We start from the raw sequence: 23989 nt of genomic DNA, 5'->3' as shown, positions 1-23989 counted from the left end.
TTGTGTAGACTGTCATTACAAGTCTATTAAACTTATGCATCTTGAAAAATATCAACATGGGAAAAAAGGGGTGGGTACAAAATCTAGAATGGGGCCAGGAGCAGGCTCCAGATGCATGCTTTCTTCATGCTTTCTGAAATATAGCTCCTATGGAGACAATAGTGGGCAATACTTAGCACAAAATTATTGGGAAATGATTGAGCCCGATTATAAACTTTTGGTTTACACGGAGAGTTTCTTCAGTATGGACTTTGCTTCCCAACAGTTGCAGCCCTCTGGCCTGTGCTCGCTAATTGCAGAATGAGTCATAGTAGCATCATTCTACTAGTCCTAAATGATATTGAGGAATGATTCTCCTACGTGTTGTTTATATGTTCACATATAAGACACGTTTGGAAGAGTAACTCATCAGATATCACTAAGTCGGGACCCACAGAATTGTAAGGAAATCACCAGGGAGAATACAGGGACTGAGTTTAGAGCAGCTTCACAGGCATGGCTGTCCACCTCCATCGATAAAGAACAAACAAAAAGAACTAGTGTTCATATTTCTTATGTAATTTTCTCAACATTTTTCAATACAAGCCCAGCCACCTTCAAAGATCTTTGCTACCTATAACAGTCCTGGGAGGATGTATGAACTGCAGTTCTATTTATAGTGAAACTGGCCCTGCTAGGCCTCAGTTGGTTCATAGGACGTTGTGTTTCTTGAAGCTCTACGTAACCTCTTTCAGGTAAATATGAGGGACCTCCCAGTCCTCAGGTTTGTCCTGTCTTTTCTTTTTGTTCCAAAGGTGTCAGCTACATATCTTTCTTTTCATATTTATAGATATTCTGTAACTTCTCAGTCTTGTAGTTAAAGACTCAGCTGAGCTATGGAAAGGAATCAGAAACTCAAACTTTTTCACTTCATAAAAATAGTACAAAAACATATATTTTTTTCTTGTATGTTTTATTGTCAATTCCTGCTAAGACCTAATACATATTGCAGTAAAAATGTACAAGAAATGTACAGAATCTTTATTTATATTTGGAAGTCCAGTTTGATCATTCTGAATTTCTTTTATTAGCCCTCAGGTTAAGTATCACTAATTTGATGGCTTCTTGCTGTCTTCTTCTCCTTTTTATACTTTGTTTTCCCATCAATGTTTTTCATTTATTATGATATTTCCCAAAGCATGGGTATTAACACCCATTTTTTAAAGCATTAAAATGTTACAGAGTTAGAAAATGATTTCTGCAATAATCATAGTTTAGTCCTGTATATGATTTCAATGTGCTTTGGAAGACTCCTAGGGCTGTTGATTTTAATCTCTATGAAGACAGTCCTGTTGCACACATAACACCAGAGCATTTTCTCATACAGGACAGAGATTCTTTGTAATTCATTCTGATTCTCACTCATTTTTGATACTCCGACCATCTAATAAAGGAGTCTACTTATTCCTGGAGACATCAAGCTTCTGAATTTGTGATTAAATAAGGCTAAAATTGAGCTGGCAATTTGATCCCTTTGGATTATGGAGACAAATAAAATGGAAATAGTAGAGATGACTGGCATCCTTATTTGGTGGAAAGAGGAGAACGCTCCCAGTCACAGAGCTGCAACAGCTCCTTCAGAGGAGCATGATAAAGGAAAAGTATTCAGAGAAGAGACCAAGGAAGAATCCAAGCAATTAATTATGTCAAATGATTTTGTAAAGGAAAAGAGGCAGAAAAGAGAACCATAATGGAGAAGAAGTACTTTTTTTTTTCTTTCTTTCTTTATAGTTTTTGGCCAGGGAGGGGTTTGAAGTCACCACCTCTGGTATATGGGGCTGATGCCCTACTTCCTTGAACCACAGACACTGCCCAAGAAGAAGTACGCTTTAAAAATTATATAAAAATATTTGAAAAGAATAACAGAATCAACCACATTGAAGAATCAAAATCTTTTTATCTCCATAGATGAATCAGATATCAAATGCTTAAAGTAGAGCTTCTCAAACATTGCTGTGGACTAGATCACCTAAGGATCAAGGTAAAATGCATAATTTGGTTTCATAGATCGGAGGTAGCACTGTCTGCGGCTGCATATCTGATAAATCTACATGCTTGTTACCTGTGGCTGGTGTAGCCCCCACTTTTTTCAGCCAAGTTCAAGTAAAGTTCTAACTGATGGAATGACAAAGGAATTTATTGGAAGTGATGGGGATGCATGTTTTTCTTCATAACACAATGATATTCAATTTCAGAAAGGAAGTACAACTCAGTATAAATCAAGCAGGGAGGAAGGTTAGGAGGGGTTGAATGAAAACCTACCTAATGGGTACAATGAACACTATTTGTGTGATGGGCACATCTCTAGTCCTGACTCAAGCATTACAAAAGTGATTGTTGTAACCAAGTACATTTGTACAACAACAATGTTTTGAAATAAAAAAGTGTAATATTATATTACAAAGAATAAAAGTTTTATTAAATTGTAAAAACATGTCTTCAACATGATTGTGGAAGATAAAAATAAATTCAAATTCCTTATCTCCAAGTAGTTAGCAATTACAAGAAGAAAAGCAGTTAAAAAGGATTGTTAGCAATATTCATATGCTATATTTTACTTTGTTTGTGTTTTGACCATTGTTGTAGATATTTTAAGTACCACGTAACAGTTGGGCTTTATGTATTAGAAATATTCATGAAAAAATTTCTTTAATTGGGTAAAATGTTAACCATTAACTTAGTATTTTTCTCTAATTAGGGGATGATCATCATTTCTCATTTCTCATACAGCCTGCCTACTTCTGTATGAAAATAGGTGCAGACTCATGTTTACCACACCTAGAAATTATTCCCAAGTTTGAAGATTTTGATTGCACTTACTGTCATCTATTACCAAGACACATCCACGTTCCTGTTTTCAAGGTTTCAAGAAAACTGTTCTCTACCTTTGGAAAACACTATGTGGCCCAATATCAGTGAGGCCCCTTTTTTGTTGACTGGTTTCCCAGGGCTGCAGGTAGCTCATCATTGGATCTCCTTCTCCTTCTATGCAGTCTATGTCTCTGTTCTTCTGGGCAATGGATCACTCCTCTATCTCATCAAGGATGACCAAAGTCTTCACAAACCCATGTACTATTTCCTTGCCATGCTGGCAGGCACAGACATCATGGTGACATTGACCACTATGCCCACAGTGATGGGCGTCTTGTGGGTGAATCATAGGGAAATTAGCCATGCAGGCTGCTTCTTGCAAGCCTACTTTATTCACTCCCTTTCTGTTGTAGAATCAGGTATCCTCCTTGCCATGGCGTATGATTGCTTCATTGCCATCCGCAATCCTTTGAGGTATGCATCTATTCTCAGCAATACTCAAGTGGTAAAGTTAGGAGTGGGGATTTTTTTGAGGGGTTTTGTATCCATCACGCCTTTAATTGTACGTCTTTTTTCATTTTCGTATTGCCACTCTCATGTTCTTTCCCATGCTTTCTGCCTTCACCAAGAAGTCATGAAGCTAGCCTGTGCTGATATAACTTTCAATAGAATTTACCCTGTAATACTAATTTGCCTCATAAACTTCTTAGACTCCCTTATTATCATTTTCTCCAATATCCTAATACTCAAGACTGTGATAGGCATTGCCTCTGGTGAAGAGAGGGCCAAGGCACTCAACACCTGTATCTCCCGTCTTAGTTGTGTGCTCATCTTCTATGTCACAGTCATCGGTCTGACATTCATCCACAGATTTGGGAGGAATGTTCCAAAAGTGGTGCACATTATCATGAGCTATGTCTACTTTCTCTTTCCTCCTTTAATGAATCCCATCATCTATAGCATCAAGACCAAGCAAATCCAACATGGCCTTGTCCGCCTTTTCTCTAAACATAGATTTGGTAGTTAATCCTGTATCTGGAGAATCAGTCCAGAAACAAAGATGAAGACATAGTATAAAAGCAATGCCTGGATTCCTCTTTGAGAAAAGAGCAGTGATACTACAGAAAACAGCTTCTTTCACAAGCGCTCAATTATGTTACCACAAAGTTACAGTATACCTTCGGAGAATCAGAGAAGCCTGATTACAGATCTCTGAATAGGACCACATAGAACTGAAAACGTCTATATATAATTTCTCCAAATTTCCCTAAGAATCATCCATTTCCATAAAAATCTAAGAACAGAAAATATTCTCTAAGAATCTTTTTTGCATTGGTGTTCACATTTGCGTGTGTGTTTATGTGTGGTCACAGCCAATGTACACTCACAGAGCAAAGAAAAATATTTTTCAACCAAATAAATTCTGATGTTAAATCTTTAATTACTATTAATATAAAGTTAATGATGAGAAATGAGTATTTTGTGTGTGTGTGTGTGTGTGTAGAGACAGAGTTTCACTTTATCACCCTTGGTAGAGTGCCATGGCATCACACAGCTCACAGCAACCTCCAACTCCTGGGCTTAGGAGATTCCCTTGCCTCAGCCTCTCAGGTAGCTGGGACTACAGGCGCCCACTACAAGACCCATCTATTTTTTTGTGGCAGTTCGGCCAGGGCTGGGTTGGAACCCACGTCGGTATATGGGGTCAGCACCCTGCACCCTGGGCCACAGGTGCTGCCTGAGAAATGAATATTTTAAGTTTATTTTTAAATCACCTATCTTAATGCCCTTTGAATATCCCCTAGTACAGCTTCCCTCAACATTTTTGGCACAAGACTTCCTGAAAGACAATTTTCTACATAACTGGGTAAGGGATGGTTTCGGACTGACTCAAGCACATTACATCTCCACCTCAGATCATCAGGCACCACATTCTCAAAAAAGAACACCAAGATCCCTCCCATGTGCAGTTTACAGTAGGGCTCCTGTTCATATGACAATCTAATGCTGCTGCTTCTCTGACAGGGGGCAGAGCTCAGGCAATGATGTGAGTCATGAGGAGTGGCTGTAAATACAAAGGAAGCTTCCCTTGCTCTTTGGCTGCTCACTTCTTGCTCTGTGGCCTGATTTCTAACAGGCCATTGACTGACACCAGTCCACAGCCTGGGATTGGAGACCCCAGATAGAGCCTGGGTTAGAGGACTCTCTATCATCATGATTTTTCTTTCCTCTTTTCCAAATGAAGTAGTATGGGGATACCTCAAAGAACTAAAGTAGATCTACCATTCAATCCAGGAATCCCACTGCTAGGTATGTACCCAAAGGGGGGGAAAAAGCATTTTATAAAAAAAGACACTTGCACTCAAATGATGATAGCAACACAATTCACAATCACAACAATGTGGAAACAACCTGAGTGCTCATCAACATATGAATGGATTATTAAACTGTGCCAATTGCCCATGAAGTCCTTACTCAGCCTTAAAAATGTGGTGACCTAGTATCTTTTATAAGGATCAGAATGGAACTTGAGACCTTTCTCCTAAGTGAAGTTTCACAGGAATGGAAAAAGAAATATCCTGTGTACTCAATACCAAGCTGGATCTAGTTGATCAATTCCTATGTACACATATGGAAGCAAAACTTAACAGAAGCCTCAATGAGTAGGGTGCTGGACCCATATACCGAGGGTGGTGGGTTCGAACTCAGACTCGGCCAAACTGCAATAACAACAAAAACAACAAAAAAATAGATGAGTGTTGTGGCAGGTGACTAGTCACAGCTACTCAGGAGGCTGAGGCAAGAGAATTTGCCAAAATTTACTTCTTGGCCTAAGCCCACGAGGTGGAGGTTGTGGTGAGCTGCGATGCCTGGACACTCTACCGAGGGCAATAAAGTGAAACTGTCTCTAAACAACAACAACAACTTAACAGAATTCTAGTGGGTAGGAGGTGGGAGGAGGGAAGAAGGAGGAGAAGACGGGTAGACTCACACCATAATTCACCCAGTGGTAAGGCGGTGGCACCGCGCGGGCCGGAGCTGGGCTTTGAGTCAGTGGGTTCTGTTCGGAAGCCACAGAGGAGGCGGCAGCGCTGTGGAGCTGCCCCGTCAGCGGACTGAGGCGAGGCCCCAGCAGCGCGAGCCTGAGCGCAGCCGAGCCTGCGCGGCGACTTCCCCGGCGGGTGGGGACGAGCGGGCCCAGCGTCGTCATCGGCGGTGAGGAGTCACAGCGCCTCAGCCTACCATGTCGCAAGCGAGTGAGGAACAGCCCTTGGAAACGACGGGCGCCATCGAGAAGGGACATGAGGCTACCTCCGACAGCGAGTCGCCTGCAGGAGCCGGCACGGGGGCCGCAGGTGGAACCGCAGCGCCCCCAAGCGGGAATCAGAACGGCGCCAAGGTTGACCAGATCAACGCCAGCAAGAACTAGGAAGATGTGGAGAAAATGTCGGTGGCCTGAGTTGGGATACCAGTACAAAAGATTTAAAAGACTATTTTACTAAATTTGGAGAGGTCGTTGACTGTACAATAAAAATGGATCCCAACGCTGGACGGTCAAGAGAGTTTGAGTTTATCCTCTTCAAAGATGCAGCCAGTGTGGAGAAGGTCCTAGACCAGAAGGAGCACAGGCTGGATGGCCGTGTCATTGATCCTAAAAAGGCAATGGCTATGAAAAAAGGGCCTGGTAAAGAAAATCTTTGTGAGGGGTCTGAATCCTGCAGCTACTGAGGAAAAGATCAGGGAGTACTTCGGAGACTTTGGGGAGATCAAAGTCCTTGAGCTTCCAATGGAGCCAAAGTTGAACAAGAGAGGAGGTTTTGAATTTATCACCCTTAAAAAAGAAGAAACTGTGAAGAAAGTTCTGGAAAAAAAATTCCATACTGTAAGTGGAAGCAAGTGTGAAATCAAGGTGGCATAGCCCAAAGAGGTCTATCAGCAGCGGCAGTGTGGCTCTGGGGGCTGTGGAAACCGCAACTGGAGGAAGCAAGGCAGCAGCGACGGTGTTGGTGGTTTTGGTGGAGGTCAGAGGCAGAGTTGGAATCAGGGCGACGACAACTGACAATTACTGGAACTAGGGCTACAGCCATCAGCGGGGCTACAGGCTTGGCTATGGCAGCTACGACTACTTGCCCTATGGCTATCACAGCTATGGCCCCAGCTATGACTACAGTCAGGGCAGTACAAACTAGTGCAAGAGCCAGCGACCTGGTGGCCATCAGAATAATTACAAGCCATACTGAGGCAGCGGCAGAAGTGAGCGACTGACTGACTGCACAGGCTTTGTTTGGCTATGGAGTGAACACAAACAATTATGCAGCAAATTTAACTTGACAAACTTTCTATGGCCTGACCCATGTGCATCTTATTTAAAATCCACCCCCCCCCCCCGGAAATAACTCTCCTGTTTACTATTTCCAGAACTCTAGTTGTTTTAGGCAGCGTGTGGTGTCTCAGAGGCCAGAGCGGCATTATGGGCTGATTTTATAACCAGGTTACCCACAACCAGATTGGAGGGTCTGGTTCCCACCGCTGCTCTGCAGCCTGGACCTGTGAACCCTGGTTGTAAAGAGTAAACTGTATCTTAGGAAAGCGGTATCACCTTTTTCTCACCTTTTAATTTTATATTTTTTGTGTCACACATTTCCTGGAAATGTTAATTTTACAGTACTCTTTGGTACTTTGGGGAATCTAATGCATTGTAAGGTATTTTACACGTGTCTTGATTTTGCCATGACCTGGATATTGAAGCTATCCAAGCTTTTGAAATAAAAATTAACACCCCACCAAAAAAATTCACCCAGTCGTGAAGGACACCCTTATAACTTTTACTTTAAATAAGCAAAAGCAAACTACATGACCAAAATGTGTGTATTCCATAATATTCTGAAATTTTAAAAATGAACATAGAAACTTTATTTTTAAAAAGAGATTGCACATTATGGCAGAAAGATTGTGATCTTTAATAACATAGCAAGTTTACTCCCACCTTCTTCACGTAAACCTTTGTCAGCTTGAATGAATCACTTAATCTCTGACCCTAAGTTATCTCTCTGAATTAGGAATAACAAAAGGCAAATCGTAAGAGTTTTTTGCTGAAGATTTGAGACAGTATAATATATTAAGATATGCATACTCATTTCTATTAATATCATCAACATTAAGAGAAATTAAGTACTGAATGTTTGAAAAAAAGCCACCTTTCATATAGTTCAGGGGAAGAATAATCAGCAGATGGGCAGTTACTAGTTGTTATGATTCTGTCATGTGATGACATGTACAGTTAATTAGAATCTTATTAAAAGATATAGCTTTTGAAAATGATTGTAATTCTTCCAGCTATTTCCCTTGATCATTTGCAATATAACAATTTCCTGAAATCAAGACCTCTAGTACTTTAGCTGTTCCATTACCTATTACTATCTATCTTACTTTACCTTCATCTTTGGGTCTATGTCTGAGTTTTCTGAAACTCTCTTGCCATCGTGTTATACGTCTTTCCTTCACTTTCAGTCCATCTAGGCTTTTTACTCTTTCAGAATAGAACAAAAAATAAAATTACCTTTACATAAACTCCTAATATTGCCAAGTCTTTGCTAAACACTCAGATAAATTAATTCATTGATGTATATCATTATTCCTCAGCATGATTATTTAATCCTTATGACAGTCCTTTCAACAACCATTGTCTCCATTTTGCAGGTGAGGAAGCTAAGGTGTTGAGTGTATAAAGACACAGAAACTGTAAGGAGAGTTAGATTTCACACCCAGTCTGGGCCAAAACTCATGTTTATATAATTAATTCTAGTCACTGGAAGTAAATTTTCTAATTTAATCTGATTAGTGTTATTTATTTTTTGTATGTGGTAGGTATGGGCTCTTGGTATGGTGTCCAGGCTGTTGTGGACTTCCTGGATTTAAGCACTCCTTCAGCTCCAGTTTCCCAAAACACTGAGACTACAGGTTTATGGCCCCACAACCAGCTAAATCTAATTATTTAGATTTGTCACCTCTTGTATTTATTCTCTAAACTCAAGACATACAGGAAAAGAGACATGTCTATTTGAATGTTTATAGACACATAATGTCAAAAGCAATTCTTTTCTTTTTTTCTCCAAGTCCAAAGTGTAAATGAATAATTAATGCAAAAGCTTCCATTAATAAATAACTGGGATTGGTCAACAAACTCATTCTCTTCCTTTGATCACCACGGAAGTGTGTGGAACTAATCTCCATTCAGCTAAATTCAGAATGTGGATGTCATTTCTCATGATTCATTCTCCTTAATCTATCACATTCAATTAATCACTCCACTCCATTCTTTCTAAGTCATAGAATCTCTCTTCTGTCCTCTTCTATCCAACGCTACTGACAATACCTAATCACAACCACACCAACACAATTGTCCATGTGTTTTGCTCTATTCCGATATTGTTTTTATACAGTATATCCTGTCCCTTTCCAATGTGTTCACAGCTCATGCTGTAGACATGGTGACCTTGGATAGAAATTACCTGATCATAAGAATCCACACTATTCCTTATTCTATATTCATTGACTGGATTTATTTCAAAAGTTTTCATAAGGTTTGTAAGACTCCCTGAGATCACAACCTGCTGCCACTGATTTTTCTATCAAGCTTTTTTTGCATGTCTTACTTTAACAATGCTATGAGTTTTTTAGTACAGGTTCAGTATAAATTACTTTGGTCTAAATTCATCATATTTTACCCTGTCCCATGACCAGTGCACATTTTTAAAATTTATTTATTTGTGTTTCTTTCCAGGTATGGAAATAGTGCCCTACCCTACCAAAAACTATGATATTCATAACTATTTTCATTATTCAATGCTCAATCTAAGTGGCATTTCCACGCTGAAATTTTCTCTGTTCCCAGAGATATATTTTATGCATTCCCCACAGCCTACTAACATTCATCCAGTAATGATTGTTCTCCCTTATGTATTTTTTAAGCATGAAACAGCTTTCAGAAATAGAATGATATTTGTGAAATAATTATGGTCCTCTACATCATTTCAATGTGTTCAGAGACTTGCAATGTTGGTGATTTCAATCTCAATGAGCATCAAGCTTTTATAGATGTAGAATCAGAGCTTTCTTCTCCTATGATGGTTAAATTCTCTGTGATTTGTACTACTTCTGACTCATTTATGATACTGTGGCCATCTTATAAAGGAGACTTCTCAAAGCTGTAGTCTTGACTTCAGGCTTCCATATTTGTAGCAAAATAAGACTATATAAGAGGAGATGATATGATTCATTTTTTTCATATTGTTGAGCCCAATAAAGTGGAAATACTGGAGATGACTGGTATCTTCAGGCTGTGGAAAGATGAGAATGCTCCCAGTCACAGAGCTACAAAGCAGTGTTGAAGGTCAAGTATTTAGAGATAGGAAGAGGTAGAGGGGGCTCTAAGCATTTCATAACTAGCACATCTATGGAGATAGAAACATTTTGCAACCTCCAACTGGGTAATTCCCTCATTAAATTCCTGTTAAAAATAGCTGGGCACTGTGGCATGTGCCTGTAGTCCCAGCTACTTGGGAGGCTGAGGCAAGAGACAGCGTAAGCCTAGGAGTTTGAGGTCGCTGTGAGCTATAACACCAGGGCATTCTACCAAGGGTAACAAATTGAGACTCTGTGAAGTAGAGAAAGAATTTGAGCATTTAATTATGTCAGTGATTTTGGAAAGAATAAAAGACAGAAAATGAAGTAGTAAACATTGGGAGAGCAATAACAAAATTATATGAGAAGGTTTTGAGGAAATTAGTGAGGGAATTAACCAGGTGGAGGTAGCAAAGTATTTCTATCTCCATAGAGCTGCTAGATATGAAATGCTTAGAGCATTGCTTCTCAGATATTGGTGTACACTTGAATCACCTTGAGATCCTAATATAATGTAAATTTTGACTAAAGAGTTTAGAGAGAGTAAAGTTTCCATGTGTGTTTGCCATGGCTTGTCTGTGGCCCACAACTGTGGGAGTCACACTGAAGGAAAAGGGTAACTGTTGCAGTGACAAGTAATTAACTGGAAGTGATGAGCATGCATGTGACATGCCATAAAACAATGGAATTCATTTCAGAAGGTGGCAAATAAAAGTTTTATTAATGGAGAGAGATTTATATAATAATTTTGAAATATAAAATTAAAATTTAATATGTCTGAAAAGTCAGCAATCATAGCAAGAAATAATCAATTATTTCCATTTGCATTTATGTATGTTATAGGCAAAAGGTCTATATGCCTCTGGCCAAAAAAGCTGTTTGAGAGAGAGCACTGAAAAAACTTTGTGCAGGCATACTTGTGAGAAACTGAGGCAGAATCCATATGACTGGGTTGGATGTGGGCATGAAAACCACCTGACCTAAGGTTGGCCTGGTTGATTGTGGGTATAAAACCCCCCTGACTTAAGGCCTAATGGGAGCGGAGGCTTGCAAACAAGTTTCTGTATGTCTTAGGAATTTCCTGATTATGCCCTGCTTAGAGATTAAAGTAACTGCTTCCAGACAGTGAGGCCAGTAGGGCAGGTAGGTATTCAATCTATCTTTCTCCCCCAGAGCCTCAGGCTTTATCAGATAAGAACAAAGAAGTAATGGCTAACAACATGTTCTCCATTAAGTCACGTATTTTTAGGAGGATTAAGTTAGATCTTTAAGAGGATTTAGTATCAATTAATCTGTAGATTGCTAGGCTCTGGGCCAGGGAGGATCTGGTCATGAGATAGTCACAAGATGTTTAGTCATGAGATGGATTATGGATTGTAATGAATATCAACGAAGTCATTGATGTATTGATTAACAGTGCATATGTGCAGAGCTAGCTATTTAAGCCAGGAGAAAATAAAGAAGCTTGCCACACACCATAGAGAGTGGTGGTCCCCTTTATTTCCATACAATTTCAGTTGTGGGTCTTATTCTCTGTGACACCACTTTTCTGTGAGACCCTAGCGGTAACATGTTGTTTTCTTTTGTTATCAATGCTGCAAATAATTTCTAAGTACTAACATAACAGGTGGACCTAATCTTTTAGGAAAGATTAATTACAACTTTTCTTTCAATTTTAGAAACATAGCATCATTAACTTAATATTTTTCTCTCACTAGGGAAGATAGCCATTCTTCACCTCTAGTCCAGCCTGCCCATGCCTACTCATCTTCTGCAGGAAAATAGCATGGCAGAGTTGAATTTATCACACCAATTCATTTTCCTCAAGTAGGAAAATTGTGATAAGGCTGCTGTGATATGTTACCACAGAAATACTGGGGTTCCTGGTTTCAATGTGTCAAGACAGCTGCTCTCCACCTGTGGACAGTGTGGCTTCTTGTTAGTGAGACCTCCTTTTTGCTGGCTTGTTTCTTGTCGCTGGATCTCCAACTCCTTTTTTGTAGTCTATGTCTTTGTGCATCTTGGCAATGTGGTGTTCCTCTGCCTCAAGGATAAACAAAGTCTTTAATCAGCCATGTACTATTTCCTTGCCATGCTGGTAGGCATAGACATCCTGGTGACATTGACCATATGCCCACAGTGATGGGCGTCTTGTGGGTGAATAACAAGGAGGTCAACCATGTAGGCAACTCTTCTAAGGGCCTATGTTTGTTTCATTACCAATCGCAATTCTTGGAAATATGCTTCCCTTCTTTGCATTACTCAAGTGGTAAGGTTAGCAGTGGAGTGGGAATTTCTCTGAGGGGTTTTCTATCCCCCATGCCTGCAATCTTGGGTATATTTCTCATTTTCATATTACCACTTTCTTGTTCTAGTCAATGTATTTGACTGTACCAAGAAGTTTTGGAACTTACCTTGGATGATATCTTTCAACATACTTTACTCTGTAATTATAATTTACAGAGTCTTCTTAGACTCTCTGATCATCTTCTATTATATCCTAATTCTGAAGACTGTCATGGACGCTGCCTCTGGTGAAGAGAGAGCCAAGGCCCTCAATATCTGTATCTCCCACATTGGTTGTGTCCTCCACTTCTATGGCATGGTGATTGGTTTGAAAGTCAGCAACAGGTTTGGGAAGTATATGTCAGAGGCGTTTTACACTGTCTTGAGTGATGTCTACTTCCCCTTTCTTCTTTAATGAATCCTATCATCTACCAGGCATCCTCAAACTATGGCCAACAGGCCACATGTGGCCTGCCGAGGACATTTATCCAGCCTGCTGGGTGTTTTTGCCATAGCTGCCTGTCCTGCTTAGCCACTGCCTGTCCTTTTAAACTATAGTCCAGCCCTCCAAATGGTCTGAGGGACAGTAAGCTGGCCCCCTGTTTAAAAAGTTTGAGGACCCCTGATTATACCATCAAGATCAAGTAAATCCAATAAGGATATATTTACCTTTTATCTAAATGCAGATTTGGAAGTTAATTGTGGATCTAGACAATTAGAATCAGACACAACGGAAAAGACAATGAAAAACTAAAGCCCTGACTCCTCTCTGAGCAAAAAGATAACTTAAATAGTATCTTTCTATGAAATTTTTCCTGACCTCAGAGATATATCTGATGCCTTTTTCATAATGTACTAAAAATACTAATGTTCATGCTGTGATAATTATCCCATGCAATTCATGATCAATATTTTCTTTCTTGTACTCACTAGATTTTTCAGTTCTGATAGTAGAAAGGAACATGCTCATCACTCTGAATCTGGCATAAAATGAGGAGTACCCCAAATATAAACAAAGTGATTTAAAAATAAATATTTGATGGCATTTATTCACATGGCTCTTAGTAAGTGCATTGATGTCCCTGTAAATCAGAACTGATTTTCCCATAGAAATAGAAAACACAAAATGTAATTAGAATTCGTAAATCTACTACAAATAGTTTCATGTCACTCTGGGTATAAGTGATATCCTTTTGACCCTTGTGATAGTCACCAAGAAAGACTTATGTGTCTTATCATATACTAGTGTATAGAATTCTGGAGAATTATATAAGTAAGCCCTGAGGTTTCCACACCTCTGAGTTTCCATTTTTCCTCACCCATACTTGAGGAGACACCTGAATAGCCTGATGACATTGGCTGAGTTGCCCTGCTCCTCCCAGACAAGAGAGAGGGAAGAGGGATCAAGCAGTCTCCTGAGTATCAGGAAAGATGATACTCTGCAAAGGTGCTTTCCACATATATAAACCCTCTAACCTGGCTTCCTGAACAGTCTTTGAGAAGGAAGTATGTTGTGTGAGTCCCCAGATATGGCAGGAACAGCTCCCTATTCCAGCAGCAAAATCATGAGTGGGTGAGTGCCAGGAAGAGAAATTTGGAATGATTCCTCCTTCCTCTGATGCTAGAAACAGTCGAAAGAAGACAGAAAGATGTTCCAGAAATATTTGTAGTGGAACATATCCCTTCCAACTTGGATAACCCCCACCTATCGCATAGTTTTTGTTTTTATGTGAACAAATATGTTAAGGCAGGTTTCAAGTTTCTTTGGCAGAACCCGTTGATGGGCTTCAGGAAAACCAAGAATTTTTTTTAGACTAAATGTGACATAGCCTGCCTTTATCCATTTTTCTCCATAGAGGTTACATGGCTTTTGCTGAAGTTCCATAAAATGATATCATTCAATTTTAAAACTAAACTTAGAAAAGTTTTCCAATAAAACATGACATTTCTATTATGCTTGTGAAATATAAAATTAAAATGAAGTTTAAATATATTAAAATTTGCAAACTAAGTATTGGTCTAACTAAGCAAAATTATTATTCAATTGTGTATATTTGCCATCTTTTCTGAGACTATTTTGATAAAAAATTGTACAGCATGCAATCAACAATGAGAATTATTTCTTATCTAATGTGATTTTATAAATGAAAAATTTTATTAACCTAATACTATTTATAACATAAAGAAGATCTTTATTTCTCATCTCTGGAATAGTCTATAAATCTCTGTTGCTCTTTTGAAATATAATAGTTCCATAATCATGCATTTATCAATCAATTATTCCTAAATAGAAATATTGATATATATTCTCACAAAGATTTAGTACACTCTGAAAAAGTTGAGTTTGGGGATTAATACTTTTCATGCATCTGCTCTTTCCCTGTGGACATACTATGTGGCCCAATATTAGTGGGGCCCCCTTTTTGCTGACTGGCTTCCCAGGCCTGGAGGCCATTCATCACTGGATCTCCATCCCCTTCTTTGCAGTGTATGTCTCTGTGTTTCTTGGCAATGGCACCCTGCTCTACCTCATCAAGGATGACCACAGCCTTCATGGACCCATGTACTACTTCCTTGCCATGCTGGCAGGCACAGACCTCACAGTGACGCTGACCACAATGCCTACGGTAATGGGTGTCTTATGGTTGAATCACCGGGAGATGAGCCACGGGGCCTGCTTCTCGCAGGCCTATATCATCCACTCTCTTTCAATTGTGGAATCCGGTATCTTGCTTGCCATGGCCTATGACCGTTTTATTGCCATCCGCATTCCTCTGAGGTATAACTCTATCCTTACCAATTCCAGGGTGATAAAGATAGGACTGGGGGTACTGTTGAGAGGCTTTTTATCCCTTGTGCCTCCAATCCTGGCACTCTATTGGTTCCCATACTGTCGGTCCCACGTTCTTTCCCACGCCTTTTGCCTCCACCAAGATGTCATGAAACTTGCCTGTGCTGATATTACATTTAATCGCTTATACCCAGTTATTCTGGTTGCTTTGACTTTCTTCCTTGATGCTCTGATCATTGTCTTTTCTTATATCTTAATCCTTAAGACAGTTATGGGCATTGCCTCTGGAGAGGAGCAAGCTAAAGCTCTCAACACTTGTGTTTCCCATATTAGCTGTGTCCTGGTGTTTTACATCACTGTGATTGGCCTGACTTTCATCCACAGGTTTGGGAAACATGCCCCACATGTGGTTCATATTACAATGAGCTATGTTTATTTTCTATTTCCTCCATTCATGAACCCCATTATATACAGTATCAAGACCAAGCAGATTCAGAAAAGCATCGTTCGTCTATTTTCTGGGCACAGTAGGGCTTGAGCCATTATTTCAGGATTTAAGATCTTTGAAGTTTCTGGGCATTTTGCCTAAGTGGAAGATACCTGAGCTTTATATACAATATCTCTTTTATCTGTGTTAGACAGACTTTAATTATTACATGAAACTGCAAGCTAAGTTCAACAGAAATGCAATAAATATATCTATCATTTGATTTATAAACCAAAGATAAGTATAGATCTATTCATATTGAGATACATAAAGATGTATATGGAGAGATATCTATCTAGTTTTCTATTTATGTATCCATCATTCTCTCGATCAAGAGATATTAGGAAATTGGGATTCAATTGAGTTTGTAGATAGAAGGCATAAAGTCATAGACTAAAAAGCAGGAAAAACGAAGGCAAATCTAATCCAATGCCCATAAGAAGCAAAAGTACCATTTCAGAAGAGGCAAAGTGAAGTAGGCAGCCTAGTTCAACCACAAACTATGTTGAGAAAAATGTGCAATTGTAGATCTATTTTTCGGCCATTCTATAAACATGACTTATAGAATGTGGAGTGAGGGCCATGGAATTCTACTATATTTCAAAACAACTCCATTTGAAGGAACTTTTTATATCCCAAATGATACAATGGCTTCTATAAAATTTTACATTAGTCTCCACGAATTCATAAATTTGCCAGTAGTTCATTTCAGGTGTTGGTTTCCTTTTATCCTGTGTTCTCTCTAAAAGCTGAGTAGAAACACTTAGAAATACTTCTTATATATCTAGGAGATGAAATTTGATTTTACATTGTAGTTTTTGTATATTCAGTTTTTATTTTACAAAGTAATTTTCAGTTTGTTTACATATAAATCATTAAAAATTTCATATGTAAATTATTTTATTATTATTTTCTCTTGTGAGATATCAGGGCCACATTGACAAAGCCCTTCCTTATATCAGGTTTATTTGCATTTTTTGTACTTTTACATAATTTATTTTGTATATCTTATATTAAAATATGCATCTGTTGGAAGAAGCATAAGGACTTTAAATCATTCTGTGTGTGTTTATTCTTATAGAACTAGAACCAAAATTCAGTCATTCTTTTGGCTGATTTTTTTTAAGTCATTACCATGGGACAAATATTTTGCTAAGCAAAAATGACATAACAGAAGCAGGCACATGAAAATTTTTCTTCTCGGAGTTTTCAAATAAATGGCAAGTCAAAAAATAAAATAAATTCAACTTAAAATAAATCCTCTGATGAATTGTAAAGCATAAAGAAGGAACAGCTTCAAAACCATGGATCTCAAAAAGAGGTTACATTATGGCTTAAATAAGAGTTAGATTCCCTGAGAAATTGTCCCTTCAGCCAAAATCTTAAGATGGTTTAGAAACCACCCGGTGGATGTAGGCAAAAGTATTTTCAGATAAAGCAACATGTGTAGAGACCTCAGGGGTGATGATAGTAAGTCAAGTTAGATAGAAAGATAATTAAAGATAGAAGGTAATAAATATAACCAATATTTAGAATCTAGATTTATGAAGATTAACAGGTTGTTTATAAAATAGAAGGAAGAGTGTATTGGGAGGGAGCAGAGATAATCTTATGTATCTGATTTATTTTATTTAAATACAGGTAGTACCAATGAAAAAGCAATTATTGGTTATATATTAATCTATGAATAGGAAGAATGATAACTCAGTAGAACCTCCATAGTTGACCACTCCCTACATTGTCCCAATTCCATAGACTAGACATGCACCCCACGTATGTATTAGTACAGTAGGCCTAGTTTCTTATGGTGACTACCTCTATATGTTGACCAGTTTGTTATAGTCTCTTGAGTGGTCAATTCATAGAGGTTCTTCTGCATTTTTTTTTTAAATTGTGGGACTTTAAAAATGAGCACAAATGATGAAATTGTGAATGAATAAAGTAACTACTAAAGCAAATATTGCACACAAAACATTAGTGTGTTAATTAAAAAGTAGTTAACTGAAATCATGTTCAGTATATGTTTCATTTTACCCAATCCTGACAGTCATAGTAAAGGGATTTGTCAGAACGTGCTAAAAATTTGGGGATATAGAACAACAGAAACCAACTCAAGTTGATGACAACAAAAGAAAATCAGAGAATATATGGGAATTGGGATTCCCATCCAAAGAGAAGGCATGATAAATCAGGGTTGTTTCTGAATTACTTTCACTGAAGACAAGCCAATTCTAAGTCAGCAGTCTGAAAAATATTACGAAATATGAGATAAAACATAAATTCCAGTATAGCATAGTGGACTAAAGACAGAAGATCTGATACAAACATAAATATGAAGATGAGATGAAGAACTAAACTGGAAATACAAATAACAGTAACATATTGGACAATGAAATTCTCTCACAAGGGTTTAAGTAAGTTACCATAGCTTTAGGGCATATCCTCACCAATTTCCACTAATAGATCTTTGAGAAGGAACATATGAAATTGAAAAATACTTTTTGATTCCTTCAAATAAACTTGTTGAATGAACCATTCTTTCAAATTTATAAAAACAAATTAAATAATCTTTAAGATATAAGAGGCTTTTTAGTAGAATGAATATGTGTAATTATACGAATATGTGCCTATGTAGACATCTGTATACATGGAGTAAATACTTCAGTATATCACCTAGAAATAATTACTGATCTCAACCTTTTCATTTTAACTTTCATGTTAAATGTAATGAAGTAGAATGCATTTATTAATTTTTTATTATGTTAACATATGCATATGTATATATAATACAATTTGACACTTTAACCTTACCTATACAATTCTGTGGTATTTATAAAACTTACAATGTTGTACAATCATGACAACTATTTATTTCTAATATTTTTCATTATACCAAACAAAAGCTCTGTATTCATTATCAATTACTCTCCATTCCATCCCTGGTAACTTTTAGTTTACTTTTTCACTCAATGAATTTTCCTATTCTATGTAATTCATAAAAGTGGAATCATGAAATTTCCTTTTATGTCTAGCTTGTTTACTCAGTATCGTTCATAAGGTTTATCTATGCTGTAACATATCAGAACTACATTTTATGGATGAATAATATTCTGTTGTATATCAATGTGCAATACATTTTGTTTATATGTTCAGCCCTTGGGCTATTTCTATCTTTTAGCTACTGTAAATAATGCTGCAATAAACATCATCATAAGAGTATCCAATTAAGTCTCTTTTTTGAATTCTCCTGAACATATATTTATGAATGGAATTACTGAATCGTAAAATAAGTTTATGTTTAACTTTTGAGGAAACTAGTATTTTTTACCCTTGTTGCACCATTTTACATTCCCAGAAGCAATGTACAGGGGATTGAGTTTCTCCACATACTCATCCATACTTGTTATTCTCTGGTATTTTGATAACAGCCATTTTAGTAGATGTAAGAGTGTAAAGTGGTACTTCATTATGGTTTTGAGTTGTTTGACTTTAATGAATAATGATGTTCAGCATCTTTTAATGTGCTTATTAGTCACTTGTCTATTTTCTTCAGAGAAATGCGTACTTAATTATTTTTAAATCAGTTTGAAATCAGATGTCCTTTCAAATACTTATCTAATCTGAGCTTAGAGACTCTTTGAATCCCTGATCTGCATTTCATGTTTTTCTAATAAAGTCTTAAATCCTTCACAGATAGTTTTAAAAATATTTAGTAAATTACTGATGTCTCCCCTTTGACATACCCACATTTTACCTGTCTCTCCACCTTCTGTCAGGGTGAATATTCTGATGCCCAAAGTGATCCTTTGAAGGAGAAAACTAGGTAAGTTTCCCTGAGCAAAAAACTTTTCTGTTCAGATTAAGTAAATTTTTCATTTGACAAGAGATGATGTGACAAGGAAAGATAGAAAAAAGAGAATGCAATCATTCCATAAATAAAAATACAAGGAATCCACATTTTACATGTACATTACCAGGGAAGAAACTATTAGAACTGGTGATTTCTTTACAACAAATATTTACTCTAGTTTTCTCTATATAAAGCTCTATATTGGGAAGAAAGAAAAATATATAGAGAAATGAAATCTAATCTATGTAAATCATTAAAATTATGTGTAGGGAAATTTTTTCTATGTGTTCATGATAATAAGACTTTGTTTTAGACTGGTTTAATTGTGAAACTGGGTTTTTCAACCACAAATTTCATAAGGGGATCGTTGTACTCCAGAGTGCAATGCTTAGGCTATATCAAGTATAAACCAAATTCTTAGAATATGATTACCTCCCAAAGTTGCCTTCTACTCCTCACAATGCTTCTGGAGGCGAGTAATGTTTGTAAGTTTGTTATTAGGAAATTCCATCCCAGATCATTCTCATGTTAATTTCCTGACCTTGGTGCAGAGATTCTTAGGGCTGAGGAAAGATTAGCTTATGTTGAAGAACACAATAATATAGATCATGGCTTCTATTCTGTGGTGGAAACAAGGCATTTTGATACTGAGACAGGCTACCTCTTTTACAGTTTTATATTGGTAGAAGGGATTCTAGCTAAGTTGACTAAGGCCCTTCAAGTAGAAATGCTAATACCTTAGTAATACTTAATAAGAAAGAATCTGGCAACCAGCCATAGAATTTCAAGTTACAGTTCAAGTTACAGTTCATGCAATGATTTGTAACTTATGTCTGAGATTCAAACTGTAATGGACCAACATCATTGATACACTTATTGAGGCATGTAGTGAACTGTGAATATGACAATGTTTAGATCTCTCTGAAGAGGTGTATCAGAGCCATTCAGTGTTGGATAAGCAGAGTTGTTTCCAATCAGTTTCCAGATTTTAGGAAGATAGACTTGTTCGTGAAGTTGTCCAAAAATTTGACTTGGAGGTTGAGTACTCAGCTCCAGGTGTTACCATTGGTCCTGAAGGAGAGTTTTATCAAGGTGACTGCAGAAAAATACAATTCCTTTGGTTTGTGTTTCGTTGACAGAGATTCTTATTTAGCAGGGACCCAAAGTGTAAGTGCTCTATATTATCAACTCTTCCATACATATTTACACATTCTCAGGTATCATGTCATCTAGGAACACTTGGTTAGTCTTTCCACACTTCAAAACCTCCCTAGATTAGACCTATTACATCTTCTCTCATCATTGTCTCCAGAGGGCAGCATTGTCTTCCTCTGCCTGTCCTCAGAGCACTAAAACATCCTCTCCTGTCAGCCTTGTCCCTGAAACATTAGGCCTAATTGAATCTTACCTAGATGTGAGACTAAACTTGGTGATTGCAAATAGAACTTTTTGTTCTTTTCCTATATGGTGACATAGTTGATACAACATAAAGAGGAAAAAAAAGGACTCTTTAATTTCTGGTATAGTACTGATTATGGTATCATCTGGGTAGATTCTTTGGTTGGGATTCACATTTTCTTTCCAAGCATTACTCTGACTCTTTAGTAGTGTGAGAAGATCACAGGAATAGGTGGACAGTGAATTTAGACAACAACAGATTATCAAGGTATTCTTTACATCAGGATGGAGAATATACATTTCACAATAGAGGCTGAAAATCTTCTCTTGAGACTCACTATCAACCAAAGCACGCTCAGAAGAAAAAAAGACACACAAAATTATTTTCTTGTCCTTGCCACGTTATGCATTTATTTCTCTCTGTACTATGATTGATTTAAAAATTGGAGATACAAAAATTACCATTTAAGCAAAGGAGATAGCCTGCTTGACTATTAAAAGATCAAAGTTGATAATTAGGCCACAAAGCCAGTGGCTTGATTACATGCTCAGCAATCATTCATTCAACCGATACTTATTGACCACCAGACATCTATCAAGGTTTGTGGTAAGCACTGAAAATAAAACTCATTTAAAATCCTTCAGAAACCCTTGTTTGCTGTGATTCCAATGTGAATTGATTTTATAATGAAGTTATTTAAAAAACTATAATTTTTAACTATAACTCTGAATCTAAAAGGCTCTGCAAAATGAACTATGAAACATATTTATTGTTCATATGACCTAAAATCACATTGTGGCAAAGTATTACCTGGACATATGAGAAAATATTTGGTCTTTATCCCCTGAAGGTAAACAAATAATATTTTACAAGGTCCTAATTGTTGGGATGTACATATCTTTTGTAGTATTTGCCTTTTATTAATTTTTAAAACCAGAAATATTGAATTCTGACATTTTTCTCAAGACAAACATTTGGGGTTCAGAGTTGAGAAACTGTCCAATCTTTAAGTACCTTAATAAGTGATCAGCACGTGATCTAATGAAGGAAATTTTCAGAGTAGAACTAATATGATAGCACCTGAATCATCATGTTCAATTTGGAGAAATGTCATTGGAAATGATTCACGATTAGAAATTATTATTATGTCATAAACAGTTAAAAGACTAGAAGTTACTCAGCTGTCAAGAAAGAAGTCTTAGGTGTATTAATACCTATGCCTCTACACATCTAGAGAGAGTATAAAAATGTGATTGCTTATACTTGATTAGTTTTATTCTGAAGATAAGAAGAGATCTTATGGAGACTTCTCAAAGAACTAAAAGTTTATCTACCATTTGATCCCACAATTCCATTATTAGGTATGTATCCAGAAGAACAAAAGTCATTTTACCACAAAGACATTTGCATCAGAATGTTTATTGAAGCTCAGTTCATAATTGCCAGGTCATGAAAACAACCCAAATACTCATCAACCCATGAATGGATTAGCAAACTCTGGCATATTTATACCATGGAATACTACTCAGCCATGAGAAAAGATGGAAACTTTACATTTTTGATGTTTACCTGGATGGAGTTGAAACACATTCTTCTTAGCAAAGTATCTCAAGAATGGAAAAAAAAATCCAATGCATCCAATACTGGTATGAAACCAATATATAAACATTTACATTCCCACATGAACCATAAAACACAAATATAGTCTAGCAGGGGGAGGGGAAAGGCAGAAGAATGGAGAAGGCAGAGGGAAGGTGATTGGTAGGAGGAGGAAGGGCAATTGGTGGAACCTCACCTAATGTGCACAAAGTGAGGGTCATCAATACACTCCTTACGTTTAAGGCTCAACTATAACATGAACTTTACCTTGGACGTGAGAGCAATGTAACCTGAGAATTTGTTCTCTCATATTAATTTGTAATAAATATAAAAATACAAAAGAAGTAGATATTAGATATTTCAGGAAGTAGCTTTCTCTATATATGTATGTATGTACATGCATACACACATATATACGTATATTTATAGTTAATACAATATACACATATATTTAAAGTAAATAGTAGGATGCAATATATATGTGTGTGTGTTTGAGTGTGTGTGTGTATGTGTATGTACATATATCCACATAAGGTAGTGTTTTCAATCCATAGAGAAAACACTAAAGAACAATGTTGGATGGGCAATCGCTGAGATAAAATAGTTAGGTGGTGGCTCAAGATTTTACAGAGTTGGATTAGATCATTATTCTTAAAAATACTACAGTCTTTGACAATATAATGCATAATAGTTTGCAAAGGGGGGATGTTCTTCAAATCCCAACATTTAGAAAGCAAAAGTGGCTGAACTTTCTACCCCATGACCCCTAAAACACATGAAAGTGACTCAGATAAGTATGCTTCACTAGATGTAACAGATACAGCTTCTCATAGGAACTCTCTATGCAAAGAAGAAATGGGGACTAGGGGACCAACTTCAATGGCTCAGATCTTTCTTAGGTTGAGGAGAAAAAAAAAAAATTGGCATAGTATTCTCAAATAGCCTATGTGGCAATGAGCTAAAATGATCCCTAGGGAGTTGTTTCTTTAGAAAACATCTCTCTCGTCAGGAACTGAATAAATACTGAGGCTACAGCTAACTACTGATCCCCAGATCAAGCTCAGAAATCACAGAGAAAACTGTGGTTCAGGTAAGGAAGTTCATGGATTCAAATACATCAAGGATGTTTAAGAGTTTTTTTTCTACTTGGCTTATGTAACCAATTCTTGACTGACAGGTGAAAAAGTAGAAAAAAAATTTTTTTCAATTAAATAGGAATTGAAGAAATGGAATACCATATGAAAAAGCAAACTTGGATGGACAGGAGAACCATCATTTATATTCAATGGATATTAGCGAAGGACATAAATTTGGGGCAGATAA

At 37.2% G+C, this 23989-nt stretch overlaps 2 protein-coding genes and 1 pseudogene across 2 annotated transcripts; all 3 read left to right on the top strand.

Annotated features, from left to right (window-relative positions):
- The first annotated feature begins 2932 nt into the window (after positions 1-2932).
- LOC100940754 (olfactory receptor 51B2-like) lies at positions 2933-3877 on the top strand. The gene has a single exon (XM_003780990.2). It carries the CDS (start codon positions 2939-2941, stop codon positions 3875-3877), a length of 939 nt encoding a protein of 312 aa, XP_003781038.1. The 5' UTR covers positions 2933-2938.
- A 2217-nt stretch (positions 3878-6094) lies between these two features.
- LOC100940438 lies at positions 6095-7091 on the top strand (annotated as a pseudogene).
- A 7827-nt stretch (positions 7092-14918) lies between these two features.
- On the top strand, positions 14919-15869 carry LOC100967018 (olfactory receptor 51B2-like). Its single transcript, XM_003780989.2, has one exon. It carries the CDS (start codon positions 14934-14936, stop codon positions 15867-15869), a length of 936 nt encoding a protein of 311 aa, XP_003781037.1. The 5' UTR covers positions 14919-14933.
- The last annotated feature ends 8120 nt before the right edge of the window (positions 15870-23989 follow it).

This window comes from Otolemur garnettii, unplaced genomic scaffold, assembly GCF_000181295.1.
Source record: "Otolemur garnettii isolate 467f Iridium unplaced genomic scaffold, OtoGar3 scaffold00001, whole genome shotgun sequence".
Taxonomy (NCBI): Eukaryota; Metazoa; Chordata; class Mammalia; order Primates; family Galagidae; genus Otolemur; species Otolemur garnettii.
The sequence above is the reverse complement of the archived record's forward strand: the minus strand, read 5'-3'. Positions and strand labels throughout refer to the sequence as shown.